At 33.3% G+C, this 20,733-nt stretch overlaps 1 protein-coding gene across 1 annotated transcript in view; it reads left to right on the top strand.

The window, feature by feature from the left end:
• LRP1B (LDL receptor related protein 1B) overlaps positions 1–20,733 on the top strand; it is a 1,901,338-nt gene that overhangs the window by 1,130,923 nt on the left and 749,682 nt on the right. The window contains exons 12-14 of the mRNA XM_043576625.1: positions 4,818–4,998; positions 10,856–11,075; positions 12,983–13,172. Coding sequence (XP_043432560.1) covers positions 4,818–4,998; positions 10,856–11,075; positions 12,983–13,172 — 591 coding nt within the window. The remainder of the gene's footprint in view (positions 1–4,817; positions 4,999–10,855; positions 11,076–12,982; positions 13,173–20,733) is intronic.

Raw genomic sequence — 20,733 nt, 5'->3', positions numbered from 1 at the left:
AACCCCAAAAAATAATGTTCGCATTAAGAATAGAAAATCTTGGCTATATTGGGAAAATATAGGCATTGTCTTTTTATGATGGCAGTTGTGGTGTATAATTTCCAATTCCTTATTACGTTAATCCCAATTCTCTTGTAAAAGATCAAGACTCATGGGTTATTCTGGAGATTCCATCTATGCACCTTAACAAAACATCACTGACCACATCCATTGCGTTTCTTTAAAAAAAAATTGGACCTGGGGCGCCTGGGTGGCGCAGTCGGTTAAGCGTCCGACTTCAGCCAGGTCACGATCTCGCGGTCCGTGAGTTCGATCCCCGCCTTGGGCTCTGGGCTGATGGCTCAGAGCCTGGAGCCTGTTTCCGATTCTGTGTCTCCCTCTCTCTCTGCCCTTCCCCCGTTCATGCTCTCTCTCTGTCCCAAAAATAAATAAACGTTGATAAAAAAAAAATTTAAAAAATTGGACCCAATTTTAAAAGTAAACAATTTTATTTTAAGTATATAAAACTTGAATCCTCTTCTGTTCCATAAATGTGTAAAATCTAAAAGGCCTGCAATGATGTTAGTGTTAGAAATTTTTCTCTAGTCTTTTAAAAATTTATTTTATCTAATTCTGGGTATTAATTGAAATAACTTATCTAATTATTTCTTTAAAATCCAAATAATTATTTAATTTACATAAATTGTATTATCCTTTATTCATGCTCATTATCTTAGTGGTAGATATCACCTATAGGAAATATTCAAGAATTTTTCACCTAAGTGAAAAGTCTAGTTTTTGATGAGTGCATGTTTTTTAGCAGACTAGTCATATATTACACCCATTTATAAAAATTATTCTTAAAATACCAGAACAAAGTTTCCAAAAGAAAAATGATGGGAAGTTGAATAATTGGAACCAAAACAATATGTTAATCTTAAGTATTTACAGAGTATATTAAAAGGTCCATTTTTAATCTGAAGTATATGGATAAATATCTCAATTCTTTACTTAGAATGGAACATGTAGGTATGTTAATAAAAAAAATATAAGAAAACATTATCTGAAATCTTTTTTGAAGGAGTACAAGCATGTTGAGAGTCCTCTCTTATTGATAAATGAAAATGAGCATTTTGTTAAACTTAAGGGAAATTTTGGCAGATTAAAAAATACATTTGTAATCTTTGTTTGATATTAGTTATATAATAACAATAACAATATAGTAGTGAATGTTGATTTTACAATGTAGAATACTTGAACTCTACCCAAAGATATCAAGGCAATTTACTCTAGCAAATTTTACCAACTTCACCTTTCTTACATCTGAACAGCCCATATGTTTCCTCAAGCTGGTAATTCATATCTCTGTAGTCATCTATGTTTGTTTGAAATTTGAGTGACATTAACCTTCATATGTCTTGATCACCTTGTTGAAATATTTTGGTCTTAGAGTCCTTAGTAGTCCATCTCAGATTCCAACCAATGCTTCTTGAAATAAAAAAATGTACATTAAACCAATGTTCTCGGTGTTAGTGTTCCATCAGTCTTAGTTTAACTAAAGGCAGATACGATAGGATATGGAGTCAGAATACTTTCTTCATGAATGTATATTTGTTGAGAAATGGATTCACTTTGAGGCTCTTACTAAAGAACACCCTGTTAAAGATAGGCTAAAAAGATCTCCAATTTGCACGTAGACTCTTAGGAATTTCTTTATTTTAAATTTGTATTCAACCTCATTTTCACCCACATGGGAAAGAAAAACAAAACACACACATCCAAACATCTTTAAAAAACATTAAGCTAATCATTTCCTTGCTATCTTAATAGATTAGGTAGTTAGCTAAAGGGACGGATATAGTGAAAATTATACTATTAGTAATATATTAATAATAATATTTATATAACATTGACTATGTGCCAACCATTATTTTATGTATTTTACATATATTAATTAATGTTAAAACCATCCTATGAATTAAACACTAACATTACACCTGTTTTAAAGATTAGGAAATTGAAGAGTAGAAAGGTTAAGCAATTTAGAGATACCATTAGTGGCAGAGCCTAGGCCCTGTAATTCCAGAACTTATAATTTTAATCACTACTTTATGCTGTTTAAGAATTTCATTTTCCAAAAAAAAAAAAAGCAAACAACAAATTGGGAACAGGATTCACTCAATTTTGAAATTCAATTCCATTTTACTCTCACTATGTATTCACAACTGACTCTACGTATACTATTTCTAGTTAAAGTTGGCCACTGGTCACAATGCAAGGAAATATTAAATCATAATTTTAAGGGAGATAAACATAAAGTATATTTCTATCAAGTTACACTCATAAGGAAAAGAGTCAGGACATATATAGAATATTGTTTTTATCCGCTAAATGAGTAAAAACTAACATATACTGAGAATTTACAATATTGCAGGTATGCTAAGTGCTTTACATGCAGTAGCTAGGTTACCCTTTGTTATCATCCTCTGGTGTAGGTGCTATTATCTTCACTTAATGAGTGTAGAAATTAAAGATCAGAGTGACTGAGGCGCTTACCCAAGTGTCAGCAACAAAATTTGAATCCAGATAGTACTGCAACTGCTTCCAATGAAAAATGAATAAAAATTGTCAAGTTAGATGTCAAAAGGAAAAGTTATAAAAATAAAAGGCCTATTGAAGATGGAAACGTCCATGCTGGAATGGATTTCAAATGTAATACAGTTTTTGAAAACCAACTAACAAGATAAAAATCAACCACAAACTATGATAGATATAAAGGAAAAGAATAAACAGCTATTATTTTCCCATTATTCCAGAGCTGGAAAGTGCTCAGGAAAATTAAGTGTCGATATGGCAAAGACAAAATTAAAGTTTTTTTTTTCTAAGCATAGACACAATTAACCTGTGAAAATGACTCATCCTGGATGGTAATGAAGCAGATAGCTTAGTGAAATTGAGAAAACATATCTGATTCACTATAATGGGATTTTCAGTTAGATCAAATCACACATTGTATTAGTCATCCTCAGTCAGGGCCTATGCTGATGAGCAGAAAGGGTCACATAAGAAAATCTTATTTTCCTCCAAGTCCAGAAGGGTCGTGATTAAAAAATATGATAATAGTAAACATTTACTTCATGTTCAAATGAGGGAATGGCATGTAGATGTGCCAGTGGTGTGTGAAGGCACAGTTCTGTCTCTAGTGTATTACTATGTACTGCTTTGCCCCATGAGTTGCAGTTCTCTACCTCATACCAGGGAGGAAAAAGAGACAAAGGTTTCCTTGGTTTCGAGAGAAGAAAAGGAGTTCCCGGTAATTTCTCATGCATTAGAAAAGTGAACTATCCTTAGGATGTCGTGAACAGTTCGGAAGGTGGTTCATAAAATGGCAAAAAGCAAGGGCAGGACTCACCACAGGAATTAAAGATCTCACAGTTTTAAAGATCTCTATGCTGAGGATCACTGACTTGTATTTTTATTCTAATTCTGCCACTACTTGTGTGATGAAGGACAATCAGCTTTGAGTATAAAGTGTTGGCATTTCCCTTTCTGTAAAGCGTTTGAATTAGTTGAACTCGTATAAGTTTATATATTAATAATATTCCTTTGGATTATCACTGCCTGTATCTTACAGAAGGCTGTAATAGTATCCTTTGTAATATAAGTCTAGGATATAGAGAAATATTTTAGTGTTTCTTTGAGATTTACTGTTCATGCAGTTCCATGATGAAAGCCTGTTCTGGGCTTTCAGAGATGTGCTTCTGCTGGACCTGTTCATCTGTTGGCAAGAGGGCATTCCTATTATTTTATTTTTTATAAATAATTTTTTTAAGTGTATCCATTTAAAAAAAATTAACAGTTTATTTTTGAGAGACAGAGAGAAACAGAGTGCAAGCAGGGATGGGCAGAGACACAGAATCTGAAGCAGGCTTGAGGCTCTAGGCTCTAAGCTGTCAGCACAGAACCCCACACAGGGCTCGAACTCACCAACTGCGATATCATGACCTGAATAAAAGTCAGAAGCTCAACCAACTGAGCCACCCAGGCATCCCAAAAATTTATCCAGTTTTGGGTGAGTGAGAGAGAGAGAGGGAACGTGCATGCATATACACACAAATGAGGGAAAGGCAGAGAGAGAGGCAGGGAATCCCAAGCAGTCTCCACAGTGTCAGCACAGAACCCAAGGTGGGGCTTGACCTCATGAAACTGTGAGATCATGACCTAAAACAAAATCAAGAGTGGGATACTCAATCAACTGAGCCACCCAGGTGCCACCCCCTTATTATTTTGATTATTCAGATTACATATTGCAAGTTTGAATATGTACTTTTTGAACATAGTCCTTGTTCCTATTACTAGATTTTCCCCTAAATAGTCTGTATCTATGTTCTGAGAACGTTTACCCTTTTGTGCTCTCATCACTTACAGCAAGGGCAGGACTCACCAGAGGAATAATGCAGTTTTAAAGATCTCTACACTGAGGATAATATGACTTGGATTTTTATTCTAATCCAACCACTTCTTGCGTGATAATAGACAATAAGCCTTCATTTTAAAGTGTTGGCATTTCCCTTTTTTCACTTCAAAGTGTTGGCACTTCCTGTTTTTCTCCAGATAATTATTTCAATTAAAATATAGAGGATCTGCTGTTCACATAAAATGGCGTTCAAAGTAAAATTGAAAAATATTATGTGGAATGGTGATGTTTTCCAAAACAACCTATAAAGAATCCAAGAATCAGAATTCATTCCTCTTTAAATTAAACATTTTATTAAGTAGAACATAAGTAGTGGACACTGTTGTAAAATGTGTTGTTCTCTTGTTTTTGCTTTTTACAGATCTTGATAATGTGGAAGGAATTGCTGTGGACTGGATCGGAAATAACCTTTACTGGACAAATGATGGCCATAGGAAGACCATTAATGTGGCCAGGCTAGAAAAAGCTTCTCAGAGTCGGAAGACTCTTTTAGAGGGAGAAATGTCCCATCCCAGAGGGATTGTGGTGGATCCTGTTAATGGGTACGTAATATTTGATTAGCCTAATAGGAGGAATATATATATATATATATGAATATATATATATATATATATATATATATATATATATATATATATATATATATTTAGTAGTGGTAAGTTTGATTTAAATTCACACATGAATGACCTGATTGGGAAAGCTACTCATTTAATGATTTTCTCTTACAGAAAATATGCTAACTAAATGTGCCAAAATACATTTAACTGAAATAAACAGATTATTTGTATAAAGGATATATTTACTTGATGTACTCAGATAAAGACCATACTTCTCCATTTTAGACTGCCTGACACCAAGATAAATAATCGATTGAAAGAATCAATCAATTTAATTTTTAAAGGGCATTAAAATTTAATGTATTCATAAAATAGCAAAGATTTTTATTTATATTTTTGATACATTTACTGTGAGCCAGGCATTTTGTTAGATAGGTTCACTATACTCCTTTCCTTTAATTCTCACAATAATCCTTTGAATTAGTTGCAATTTTCATCCTTGATTTATAAAGAAGAAAAAGGTAATTGATTTGCAAAGATCATTCAATTATTAAGTGACCAACTAGATATTTAAACTCAAGCAGTATATCCGAGAATTTACTCATAACCTCTATACTGCACTAATTTTTACTAGTCTAGGTTAGTAATCACATAATTTTAGCATAATCATAGTTTTCATAGAGTGAAATCATTTTGAGGTATGTACCACGTGTTTTAGGATGGAATAGTTTATGCAATACTCACGTAAATTTATTTCCTTTTATTTGTATTCAGAGCTATTACCTGAACACAAACAACACTGTACATATAGAAATATTAAAAAACTATGAACATTCCTAACAGAATGTCAGAATTAAATGAATAGATTACATATTTTAAAAGTGCAGTTGTTAAATGTGACATTTATAACCCCATGTCTTATATTTCACTGTTTGAAACTAGCATCACAAAATGAACATACCTTACACCTTACTACACACATACAAAAAATACTTCATTGAATAGGAAACATGTGGCTTCCTTATAAACTGTGATCACCAGATTATAGTTCCTAGAATTGTTTGTGTTGATAATAGCTCCAAACACAATTACGGTGCTTCCTTTGACATTTAAACAGTGGCTGAACTCATTGTCTGTGTTTTTATAAGACATAATTATAATTTCAGTGATTTTATGTGTGAATTCTGTAATTATCTGTCCTATTCCTGGCCTTTAAAACCAAACCATCTATCTGACCTTTAAATCAAGGCAATCTGAGAAACTATTTATTACACACGTCTTTTACATCTTCCTGAAGCAAGATATCTTAAAACAGCATTATTGTTCTCAGTATTCTGTTAGAGAAATACTTTGTGATAGTTAGAGTCTTCATGGTGTTCAGATGACACAAAAATGGAAGTCATAGAATTATATGATTTAGGAGGAAATTTAGAGGCCACTAGTCCCATCTCTCAATTCCTATTCAGGAATCTCATCCAGTATTTTTCTAATAGACAAGCATCCAACTTAGATTTGAAACCTATAGCATCTACATAGTTGACAGTATTTGGGGGCAACTCAAATTGACTCATTGATGCAATATCTGCATCTCTGTAATATCTACTAGCTGACTCTGTATTTGCTCTAGTGCTACAAAGAATGACTCTTCTACCTCTTCCATCAGACATTTTCTAATAGAACACTGCTATTATGCACCAACCTGAAAACCACATATATTTGTGTACACACACACACACACACACACACACATTTTTTTTTCTCCTAGCAATATACTACACCAGACTTTTTCACTAGGTATACAGTGGTTAATAAAACAGGCATAACCTTAATCCTTATGAAGCGTCTTCTGTTGTCTATGAGGTGGAGGGTAGGTAGATAGAATGAGAAATAAATGCCCAATGGGCAACTAACATAATTTCAACAGACCAGAATGGAGGAGGAAAACAAAAAGGATGACATGATGGAGACTAATAGGTAGAAATTGATTTCAGTAGGTTTGCTGAAAGGCCTGAGGAGGCATCATTTAAACCAAGATTTAATTGTAGAGAAGGACTTGGCAATGGAGAGTGAGGGAAAGAGGATTTCAGATCAAGAAAATGGTGCATTTGAAGATCTTAATTTGGGTAAAAGCTTGAATGTGAGGAATGGCAACGAGGACAGTGGAGCTGCACCATTGATAACAAGGGGAGAAGTGACGGAGATGCACTTGTCCACCAGGATGACAGCTTTGTACTTTGTCTTCGGTGCAGGGTAAAATGTGGAAGTGAGAAGCAGATTTATATTTTAAAAAATCGAATCTGACTTTCCTGGGGAGAATGGATTGGAACATAGAAGTAGAATTGGGATCATGTGAATTTAATTGTCCCAATTATTGCTTGAGCATAATATAATTTAAAAAAAAAAAAAAAGAAGAAACTTTAGTTTGGAAAAGTCCATTTAAAATAGCACAGTGTAACTTTATACAAAACATTACAAAATAAGACACTTGATTTACTAACATGTTTTTCTACCATAATATCTATTTGCAGCCATACACAGAAGGAGAGCATTACAGGTTTTTCTCTACCATAATAGCCTATTAACAAAATTACTCATTCTAGAGATTTACTTCATCCAGAGATTTATAAACAATTACAGAATCGGTAATGAACATGTTAATATAATTCTTTATTCAAATATACTATTAACTGCCATGTAGGAAATCTAATGTGCTTGGTGTGCATGCACACACACATTACCTGTATTATAAAATAGAATGAAATAATGTTCTTCAAAAATACTTGAGGTTTTTAATTCAGAATTGAGCTTTACACAATGAATAGGATTTGCAGATAAGTAGATTTGGTCTCAGGGTCTTAGGATGTGCAGTCATAAGGTTAGTCACTGTCCTCTGAAGGGACAGTGTAAATACTTGTTTAGAGGCAGGGACGTTAATGGCCATTTTGAGATGAGATAAGTTCATTAAGCCTAAAGCAGAGGGCATGTGAAGGAACATAGAGAATAAATTAGAAATATGCAGAAAACTTCAATGTTGGGATTAAAAGATGGGATTTTCTTTTCTGACAACAGAGTAATCAGATGGTTTTGAGAATAAAAGTCACATTTTATTCATGACCTAGGAAGACAAGTGATAGCAATATGACAGGCATATGTGAACAACCTGTTAGGAGTTCCCTTTGAAAAGGGATAAGAGACAGACTGTGGCATTTGTAATAGGAACAGAAAAGAGACACTGGAAGAATACAGTTGGCAGGTCTCAACAATTGTTGAAATGGGGATAAAGCTGGAGGAGGAATTGGTTATGATGGCATGTTTCTCAAGCTGATAGCTACAGGTGAATTCCCTCTGTTCCAATAATTTCACACTTCATAATTAATGTCAATAACTTAGAAAACTGCATCTTCAGTTCTGACTCATCAAAATATTATCTATAGTAAATGTGTCCAAAGCTGAGCACATATTTTCCCTCAAACATGATCTCCAGTATCCCTATCTCAATTAATAGTACCTGCTCTCTAGTTAACTGCTAGATGTTATGGCAACACTAAATTGAGTTTTTTAACTGTGAAATTTATGGCAGAGAAGTGCTTAAGGATTTAAATATTTCTAGGGTCCACCACATAATACTGTTTAATTGGGGTACATTATTAACATCAATAGTCCAAGCTTAGTGCTGTAGGATACAATTATGAATAAGAAATAATCCCTGACCTTAATTATTTTAATTTTTAATTGAAAGCATATGACATGTGACACGTCAAATATAATACAGGGCATAAGTGCAATAAATACTATAAAATAACTAAAAAATGTCACCAGGAAACAATGGAAAGACCTTATTTTGACAGAGAGGCTAGAGATAGACTTCATCAAATAATTGTATTTGAACAGGAGTTGAAAAATAGAGGTGCAATTTTTCTTGCCATATTAGCAGAAGGCTCGCTTAATCTAATATTTATTTAATGAATACCCCAGTCACACATATAAAAATAATTTATATTAGTTTCTGCTTTCTATAGTTCCTATTTTCTGTGTTTAGGAATCATCACATTTCATACTGATTATAAGTCTTCTACAATATAACTTTTTATTGCATAACGAAATTGATAATCACATACGTAGCTTTTGTTACATTGGCACTCTTATTTAAATATTTATCTTATATTTTATTTGAATAAAGATAATCTTAGATAATGGATCAGATCACAACAATTTCTTCAAATAGCAAAACAACATAAAATATGCTTGTGTTATCCAGAATTACCCATACTTGTGTCTGCATGTATGTGTAATTTGGATTGGAGAATCAAAGAAAAAGAGTGTCACTATGGTCAAAAGAAAAACTAGAGGGGAAGATAATTGCAATTTTAACAAGTTGTAAATTAGCAACAACAATAAAACTGCATTGACTAACCATACTTAATATATCAAGAAAGTATTAACAGAAATATAAAAAGTTGCATATTTCTCATTCGCATACTCGATTTATGCAGTTGAAGTCAACCACTCATACCAAACTAGCATAGGACTAGAGCAACTAGAATGACTGCTTCATTTGTTCCTAATTTTGCCCCAATATTGAGACCACTTGAAGAACATGCTGGATGCAAGCAAGATAAACATATTTCCATGTTTATTTCTAGGATTAGAATGTATTTTGACTTAGTAAAATTCACCAATATCAATAATTTTCATGTGTAAAAGGACATATCAACATAATTGTAAACTGTCACGGGAATTTTAAACATTTGAACTGGAACAAAATAATGGATGGTGTGTTATATCCTCACTTGTTCCAAATCTTCCTGTTTAGATCTCAATAGGATTTTTAGTCATGGATACAGATTTTTCCCAAATGACCTCTGAAATTCTTTAGGGTCCACAAAATGTGGAAGGAAGAGGATCTACTACGGACATTTTTAAGGTCAGCAGCTTAGAAAAGCTTTAGAGCTTTATAAAATTGTATATGAGGCAACTGAATTGAAACCTACACTTTAATTAATAACTACGGAACTTTCACATGACCCTAGAATGACACATGTGGAGGGTTTTAACCTTAATCATGAAGGAATTGGAACATTCCCTCAAGGCCCCCTCTCCCACTATTATAGCTTACACAAAAGACTTGTTTCTAAAGGCAGAAGCTTTTTTTTTGAGATATAAATTAAAGCTCAAAATCTCAAGGTCAGTCAACCTGATGTTATTAAACTTATGTGCAGCTAAATCATCTTCTGTGGATTTTGAGGTAATAATAAGCAGCAATAAAGCATAGATAATTTGCATCAGGAAGACAAATTAGGCTTGACCAGATAAACCCAGTATGGTCATACTTTTTAGTACAAAGGCAATCCAATTGCCTGTCTTACAAAAATAATAATTCATCTGAGATTAAATAAAGCCTGGAGTAGATCATTAATAGCACCATGCATTCTCATGTCAGTCAATCTGCTTTTCAATCACATAATTGATTGTATGTTTTATGAAAGGGGCAACATTTAAAAATAGTAACACCTCAAAGATCAATTTCCAAACTTGGTACCAACACCAAAGAAAATCAATATTTGGTACTTACTCTTAGATTAAACAATGAATGAGGCCAGTAATTATGGTCATCATGGTAGTGGTTTTCTCTAATGTGTCTGAATGGACTGGCTTCACTGAACACATCTGTACTTCCCTGAGTACCTCACAGATGTGCCCTCCCTTTGGCAGATGAGCATTTGGTTGAAAAACAAATCAGAATGTAGTTAGATTTTATGGAAGTGCCCAGGCTGAAGAAGGGTCCCTCTATAAGGTGGCTCGTTGAAATAACATGTGTGCACTCTCGTTTGTAATGTCTTAGTTGGATGTATTGGACAGACTGGGAGGAAGATGAAATAGATGACAGCGTGGGAAGGATCGAGAAGGCCTGGATGGATGGCTTCAATCGGCAGATTTTTGTGACTTCAAAGATGCTGTGGCCAAACGGTTTAACTCTGGACTTTCACACCAACACATTATACTGGTGTGACGCCTATTATGATCATATTGAAAAAGTGTTTTTGAATGGAACTCACAGGAAGGTAAAAGACAAATGCTGCTGTTTTTTTTAACTCACAGGCTGCTTCTTCACAGAGCCTTGTTGTGCTGTGTTAAAAATACTTTCAAGTTTATTTTTACCCCTCTGAGGTGGCTGCCAGTAGTCTCTGTGGGGTGGCTAAAGGAGGCTGAGCATTAAGTAGTGCAGCTGGCACTTGCCTCCGGGAGACCAAGGCCAGCTCACTGTGGTATGCCAGGATTTGTGGGATTTTAAAAAGAAGCTCTCAGGATATCAGGGCTGTTTTAAAACACAGTTTTTCTACATTATTGATGAGTTTGCTATGACCAAGCAACCAACTCTATTCAAATATCTTTAATATTTGCAGCTGAAAATTAACCTATATATTATGAAAAAGTAATTATAGTGCATTTATTTGAATAAAGAATTTCATGACATTGGAATTGAAACTGAACTGAACTTCAGGGTTATTGCTGTGAATACACATCAACTTCCTCTTGCCTCTTTTGGTAAGACCATTGCAAAGTGATTTTTAAATTCTTGGGTAAATTGAAGATGGAGTTGACTGTCTGACAGAGGCAGTGTTGACAAAACATCACCTCTACTTTTCATCTTATAATAACCTGCATGCATATAACATTATGAACTGACTTCACCTGTTTAGTTAAATAACAGAAAATGGAATGCTAGAAATTATCAAAATGCTTCCGTTGATAAGATAATAATAGTATGATATCATACTTCCTTCTTTTTGGAAAGGAAGATTGTGCGATGGGCCAAGCCTCCTCATTATGAATTCTGTTTGACAAATAAATATTACATTAATCAGCTAAGACCATTTCAATCATTGGTTGACTCTAACCATGCTTTTAATATTTTTCCCCAATAGTAAAATTGATTGGCATTTAACCTAATGTCACATACTTTAAGAGGTGCCAGGTAAATATTTATGATTCCTTTGAAAGGATTGATATATACACCATGCAGATAACATTTTAATGGCTAGCATATTTTAACATTCATGGATGTGACAAAACAAAAGTAAGAATCTGTCTCGATTATTCAATATATGAAAATGTGATATGAAGAATTAAGATAAAAGTAGCAAAAATGGAATTTCCAACCCCACATTATTTAGATAAGTTCAATACTTTAAAATTAAGTGGAGTACAAAATTATTTTTCATACTGTATACACTATCATTTTATAAATGGTGAAAGGTGGAAAGGTAGTATGTTCGGAGGTGTTACTCCTTATTCCTCTTCTACAAACCTACATGTGAAAACAGCACTTATCACATGAGTGCTCCAGTTAAACAACAACAAAATGCAACTAGAACATAAAGGATATACTAAGAAAATCAAAACTGAAGTTAGTGAATCTTGTTTAGCTACTTGCTACTAATAAATGTTTCTGTGTTCAAAAGTAAAATCTTTACCTCCCTCCCTGTCATTTCCTAGATTTCTTCAATTTGCATTAGCCCAATTAGGTAGGAGAATCCCTTTCACTCCCAATTGTGTAAGACTCTGTTTTATTCCTTGGGTATTGGATAAGCAATATCACAATATTCATAATGACACTACTCAGATCAGTTTCTGTTCCAGGTTATGATACTGGAATATCATAAAGAACAGAGACAAGGAAGAGTGTCAGGCAGTCCTTTTAATGTTTGCACTTTGTGACCATATGAGTAATGTCATATATGAGAGCATTTAAATGGATGAAATACAAATGGAGTCTCCCTAAAATAACATGTCCTAAAAATAGGAAAATATGCTCACATTGTGAAATCCATTTTTCAAATATACTGAAGGAAAATATATTAAGATGTTAGATCATTATGTTTTATACTTATTTGAATGTCATTTTCTCTAAATAGTTATGTTTCTAAAGGTCAGTTTAGATTTTTCACAATGTGTTTATATTTTACAGATTGTTTACAGTGGGAAAGAGTTGAACCATCCTTTTGGACTGTCGCATCATGGGAATTATGTGTTCTGGACTGATTATATGAATGGTTCCATTTTTCAATTAGATTTGGTAACGAATGAGGTGACATTACTGAGACATGAAAGACCACCCCTGTTTGGGCTTCAGATTTATGATCCACGGAAGCAACAAGGTATTAAAAACCATATAAAATTGCTTCTGAATTTTACATAAAATAATACTTCACAGTATTTGCAAAAGCTTTTATTTTGACAATGTTACTGATGTTTTATGATAAAAGGTGTCTAGTCACTCCAAAGTCAATCAAATCTTGGACTTTGTCACCATAAACATTTATTATTTATTGTTCAAAACAGCCTAAGCAAGTAACGGGGAATTTTATTTGAGTGAAGCTCAAGGTTTTCACCAAATGCTTTCTTTTTCATGTCCTTTTCACAAAAGAGGTATTCAAAGTATTTAAAGTAAAAAAAAAATGCACTTAATGTTTTTCAAGAGTGTTGTGAGAAGTGAGAAAAACTTTTAGTGGGAATGGAATGTTATTTGAAAATATTTTAAAATATGTGATAAATGAAAAGAGTTTTGTAAACTGCATCTTACTGTATTTATCTGATTAGTTTCATATTGATTTAAAGAATGTTTAATTATTTTAAAGGGTATGAAAGTGAAATAATCTACCAATGTCTACTTAAAATTACATAATATCATTGTGTATTTTATCTACATGAGTTATTAATATTTATTAGGCCATCTACAAATCGCATGACTCAGAATTTAGGTATTAAGCAAAGAAAAAAAAACTTAGTAAATTATGTGGAAGACTTTTTGTTATGAATCTAGATAGTTACTTTTTCTTTTATTTAGAGATATTCTTGTGGAAGTTAAATGAACATACATTTCAATGAATTTATGCAACATGTGAGAGAAGAAATACCTGGCTTACTGTGAAATGGACTTGGGCTTAAATCCAGGTTCCAACACTTTTTCTTCTGAAACTTTAGACATACCATAAAAGATTTAACAAAGAAATGTTTTCTTCATAAAATTCCCGTAAGAATTAAATTACTTAGAGCAGTGCCACCCACACATTTTTAATTAATTTCTTCTTATCATTTCTCTATAAGGAGGCATATTTTTAATGTTTCCTTCCATAGAAGAATGTTAAGTAAATATTCAAAGGAATAATGTGTCACAATTAACAAAGCACATGCCTCTAATAAAAATATATGGAACTTATTGCTATGTTTCATGAGGAAATATACCTGGTGTTCTAGACGATCCCATTGACATATAATTGTTCAGAGCTATCTCTTAGATGGACAAAGCTTTTAAAGTGCTTTATAAAAATTTTCAATTAAAGGCACATTAAAATGGAAATCTAGCCTTAATTACTCACCTGTTTATACAACCTTTATTGTAGAAACCATTATGTTCCGTCAAACTGAGAGAATGTGTTTGGGCAAATTGATTATTTTTCATAAACTTAGGTGAAAAAATCAATTATTCTTAGATTCCTAACCAGTCTTCTGGTAGCCAAGGATTGACTGTTAGTTAGCCAAATCTTTTGAATAAGTAATATAGTATGGAAAGGATGCTGGACAACATATTTTTTCGTTTAGTCAGTAGACATTGAAATTGGATAACTGACTTAGCATCTAAATTTTTAATATTTTTTTCCTAAATTAATCAAAGTAAGTAAAAAGCTATCAGATGTTCAAATGCAGACCTGTTATCTTACCATCTTATAATTTCAGTGAAAATTATGAGAGAGAAAATGGTATTTCTCTTTATAATTTATGAACATTAAATATTAATAAATATTTAGAAACACATAATCAGTGGTACACAAACTTTGTTATATACTCTCTTTTTAGACTATTTTTCTAAGAATAAAATAGCTGCATTTAAATAAAAAATCAATTTCCTCCATAGGGACAGATCACTATTTCTTCATGGAATGTAATAAACTAGTATTATATAGTCTTATATTTTCTCTCTCTGAAAGAATATAGTATATGATTGTTTACATTGTATAAACTTTTGTAGTATTTATACATGTATATGTGAAAAAAATATATATATATATACACACAATAGATACTAACACACACACACACAGACACACACACACACACACACACACACACACACACACCCCACCCCTCAGAAATACCATGAGTAATATCCAGGAATGTCATTAATGTACCATCTAAACTCTTTTAGACTTGGTGTCAGAAAATTAGTCAGCTAATTTGACCTCTCGAGATGAGAAGAGACTCTTATCAAATTACTTGTTAATAAAGCAGCTAATTTCAGGAAGGTAGATATATAATCACACTAAACAGAAAGCTACCCCTAGAAATGATTTCCTAAGTAATGCATAGGGATTTAGGGCCAAAACCTTTTTTTTTTTTCTTATATGCTACTGTTGTTTCTTCTGATTTAATTAATAAACTTTAATTCTTTTTCACTTATATTAGATATCTAGAAAAATTTTTATAATCCTCTCCTGAAATTCCTCATATAAAGTAGAACAATTGTATACTACAAACATACTTTTATCTGTTTATTCTCTAGGTTCAAAAGCACACTTTTATTTTTCGCCATGTTTAAGAGAATGAGATCATCAAAACTAAGTGCAATATCTAAAAAGGGTTGATGACTAGTTTCCTATATAGAATTAAAAATAATTGATTAGCTTCTATGTTAAATATATGAAATTTATTAACTAATAACTAACTAAATCTAACTTCCAGGAGATGGGTCAAACATTATTTAAGTCTCACAAGAGATGTTTAATGTAGATACTATAGATTCCTGTTGTGCATATGAAAATCCCAAGGATCAGGCACGTGTAGCCCTTTGCCCTCAGGAAACAATGAGCCAGGGATAAACTGAGATTCAAATTCAAGTTTGTCTAACCACAAAGTGTTTTTATGTGATTAATTTATGTGGCCAATTTTATGAAAAGCATATAACTACTATACATTTACAGTTTATTTAGCTCTGAGAGAGACAGAGAGGCAGAGAGAGAAGGAGATAGAGAATTCCAAGCAGGCTCTGTGCCATCAGTGCAGAGCCCAATGAGAGATTCTAATTCACCAACAAGTGAGAACATGACCTGAGCCAAAATCGAGAGTTAGACACTTAACCAACTGAGCCAGCCAGGCACCCCATATAACTACTATACTTTTAGATAGAAGGAAACGAGTATGTCTGTTCTGCTGTCATTGTAGTTTTGTCATTGATAAATGTATGCAAATCTTATATATATATATATATAAAGTTCTTGACTATATTCTACAACCCAGCATTCAGAGATTTTTATATTACAAAGCACTAGTATAAAGACACAGTAATCTTAAATTAATGCATGACATGTCCATTAACAACATTACTGTGTAGGTTTAGTAAGATATTTACTTATTTTTGTTATTTTTTTCTAATGCCCATTTCTATATATTTTTATTTTTTTTAATTTTATTTTTTTATTTTTTTAAATATTTATATCCAAATTAGTTAGCATATAGTGAAGCAATGATTTCAGGAGTAGATTCCTTACTGCCCCTTACCCATTTAGCCCACCCCCCCTCCCACAACCCCTCCAGCAACCCTCAGTTTGTTCTCCATATTTATGGGTCTCCTCTGTTTTATCCCCCTCCCTGTTTTTATATTATTTTTATTTCCCTTCCCTTATGTTCATCTGTTTTGTCTCTTAAAGTCCTCATATGAGTGAACTCATATGATTTTTGTCTTTCTCTGACTAATTTCACTTAGCGCCTCCAGTTCCATTCACGCAGTTGCAAATGGCAAGATTTCGTTCTTTTTGATTGCCAAGTAATACTCCATTGTGTGTGTGTGTGTGTATGTGTGTGTGTGTGTGTGTGTGTGTGTGTGTGTGTATATATATATATATATATATATATATATATATATCACATCTTCTTTATCCATTTATCCATCAATGGACATTGGGGCTCTTTACATACTTTGGCTATTGTGATAGTGCTGCTAAAAGACATAAATAGACACTTCTCCAAGGAAGACATCCAGATGGCCAACCGACACATGAAAAAATGCTCAACATCACTCATCATCAGGGAAATATAAATCAAAACCACGGTGAGATACCACCTTACACCTGTCAGAATGGCTAACATTAACAACTCAGGCAACAACAGATATTGGTGAGGATGCGGAGAAAGAGGATCTCTTTTGCATTGTTGGTGGCAATGCAAGCTGGTGCAGCCACTCTGAAAAACAGTATGGAGGTTCCTCGAAACTAAAAATAGAACTACCCTACAACCCAGCAATTGCACTACTAGGCATTTATCCAAGGGATACAGGTATGCTGTTTTGAAGGGACACATGCACCCCCATGTTTATATATTTTTTTCTAATGTTTGTTTATTTTTGAGAGAGGTGGAGAGACACAGAGAGAGACTGCAAGCGGGAGAAGGCAGAGAGACAGTCAGAGAATCTGAAACAGGCTCCAGGCTCTGAGCTGTGCACACAGAGCCAAATATGGGGCTCAAACTCACAAACCGTGAGATCATGACCTGAGCCAAAAGCAGACAACTAACCGACTCAGCCACCCAGGTGCCCCAAGATTTATATTTAGTGGTAGGGTCATCATCACAAATTGTATCTTTCCAAAATTTCCATTTTGGAAATAATCACTACCAAAAAATAACCCAGAAGGCTAATTAAGGCCTTAATGCAGTTAACATGCATGTGTGCATGCACACACATGCATGCATCCCACACACAAAGTAACATCAAAGCAAGGCAAATTTTCAATGAGCATATAACTCAAAAGAGAGAAAGGACACATTTTATCCTTTCCTCTGATTGATTGACATTATTCAAAGTTGACTCCTCTGAAATTATCCTAGATGAAATCAGTATCTGGATTTAGGATCCCACTTTACTGGTTTTTTTTCCAACTTTTAGGATGAATGTGAAGTCTAATTTCTCTTCCAAACTGTAAGTCAGACTGTCTATCCATCCAATAGGAAAAACAAAATCTCCATCAGTTTATATATTTCATATTAGGTATAGAGACTTATTACTTCACATATGATAAAACTTGAAGAAGTGAAGTCTAAGAAGCATGTAGAAAAGGGGATTTCTTCCCTCCTATCCTTCTGATGAAAATTTAGATAAAATAGAACAGTAGTATTCCTTTGTGGTGACGATTTATGTATTTTGTTATTTGCTAGAAATAAAAGATACTTTATTAACAAATTTTAAGTTACTAAAGTTTGTAAACACTTATATTTTATTATTTTGAGTATAGCTGACACATTGTTACATTATTTTCAGGTGTACAACTTAGCGAGTTGAGAAGTTTATATACATTATGCTGTGTTCCCCACAAGTATAGCTGTCATCTGTCCCCTAGCATTGCTATTGAAATATCATTGACTGTACTCCTTATGCTCTGCTTCTTAGTCCCATGACTTACTCATTCCATAACTGGAGACCTGTATCTCCCTTTCCCCTTCACCCATGGTCCCAACCCCCAACCTCCTCCTATCTGACAACCATCAGTTTGTTCTCTATATTTATAGTTCTCATTCTGCTTTTTGTTTATTCATTTTTTAAAGATTCCATTTATGAGTGGAATCATATGGTACTTGGTTTTCTCAGTCTTATTTATTTCACTTAGCATAATACCCTTTAAGTCCATTCATTTTGTTGCAAATGGCAAGATATCATCCTTTTAATGGTTGTGTAATATTCCAGTGTGTGTGTGTGTGTGTGTGTGTGTGTGTGTGTGTGTGTGTGTGTAGATCATATTTTCCTTATCCACTTTTCTGTTGATGGACATTTAGGTTGATTCCATTCTTGGCTATTATAAATAATGCTGTAATAAACATGGGAGCATATATCCTTTCAAGTAATTAAGCACTAATATTTCAATATAAGCTTGTGAAGTGTTTTCATATATCATCTACATCTTTATTACTATTCTTTGAGAATTGTAATATGCCTTTAAATAATCTACCTTGAAATGCAATGTATGTAGACAGAGTATATGCGTACTTACCTGCAAATGAGAAAAGCCCCTTTATCTTCTTAAAGTGGACTTAGATATAACAACATACAGGTACCTTGTATCTGCACACCCAAATGATTGTTTCTGTTATATTGCTAACTAAAATTCATTCATTCACTCATCAACTAAAATTCATTCATTCATTCATTCATTCATTCATTCATCAACTAACTAATATTTATCAAACACTCGTCTGTTCGATACTCTATAGGGGGTAGAGTAATTCCACTTCTCTTAACTAACATATTAGCTTTGGGGGGAAAGACAAAGATTTTGGCCCAGACAGACCACTATCTTGAACTTATTTTTAAAAGACACTCCTTATTTGTTTTCCTTCATTATTTGATTTTTTCAAAAGTAATTACTTCCAAAGTAATTTAATCTAGGATTTCATTGTGTTGTTTTCACTGTGTTATTTCTCTGTCCTTTATTGATTTAATTTTATTTTGTCATATATAAAAGAGTTAAGAGTATAAGAGCATAAATTTTAGATTAAAAAAATCCTTGTTTTCAATTATTTAGAAAGAATTATAGTAATCCTTATTCTACTTTATTTGTTTTCTAATAAGGACTTTTTATTTCTAGACATTAAAAAAGTCATTTAAACCCTATCTCTTCAGTAGTCACATTTGCATATGAGATAAGCCTACCTTAAAAGCTTATTATAAAAATTGAATTAAATATATGGTATAAGTAACAAACAAATAAATAAATAAGGTAACTATCCCTGACATCGATGCACTGTGAATTTTCAAAATGATAGCTATCGATTGTTAATAGGCACTCATTCATTAATATTGGTATGTAATTTTTTTAATGTTTATTTTTGAGAGAGAGAGAGAAAGACAGCATGAGCAGGGGAGGGGAAGAGAGAGAGGGAGACACAGAATCTGAAACAGGCTCCAGGATCTGAGCTGTCAGCACAAGCCTGACGTGGGACTCAAACCCACAAACCACAAGATCGTGACCTAAGCCAAAGTCGGATGTTTAACCAACTGAGCCACCGAGGCTCCCCTATGTATAAAAATTTTAATGCTGTTTGTCATTAAATCATATTTTTAAGAGCATATTTTTACATGAAAAGTTTTGCAACCTGCTAGAAATTCAATAAAAACTGCCACATGAGCTGTATCTGAAATATGTTGAAGTAAACTGAAGAATATATATGATTTAGGCAATTCTCATGAGAGATATGAAATTATTCAAATTAATTTAGATTTTGGATTTCTATCATGACGAGAAATATCACTTCCTCTTTTTAATGTATAGAATTCATTGAAAGGAATATATTTAAAAGTTCAAGTAATGGTAATTTATTTTTAAATACTTACATTTCATATTGAATAAGAATTGTAAGCACGAATCATGCTATTGAAAAAAATAATAATGTGATATTTAGCATATATTTTCTTTTATTTTAAGGTTTTATTTATTTTTGAGACAGAGAGAGACAGAGCATGAACGGGGGAGGGTCAGAGAGAGAGGGAGACACAGAATCAGAAGCAGGCTCCAGGCTCCGAGCTGTCAGCACAGAGCCCGACGTGGGGCTCGAACTCATGGACCATGAGATCATGACCTGAGCCGAAGTCGAACGTTTAACCGACCGAGCCACCCTGGCCCCCCATAGCATATATTTTCAATATGAAAATGTGACATGATATACTGCTTTCAGTAC

Source organism: Prionailurus bengalensis, chromosome C1 (assembly GCF_016509475.1).
Source record: "Prionailurus bengalensis isolate Pbe53 chromosome C1, Fcat_Pben_1.1_paternal_pri, whole genome shotgun sequence".
NCBI lineage: Eukaryota > Metazoa > Chordata > Mammalia > Carnivora > Felidae > Prionailurus > Prionailurus bengalensis.
The sequence above is the reverse complement of the archived record's forward strand: the minus strand, read 5'-3'. Positions and strand labels throughout refer to the sequence as shown.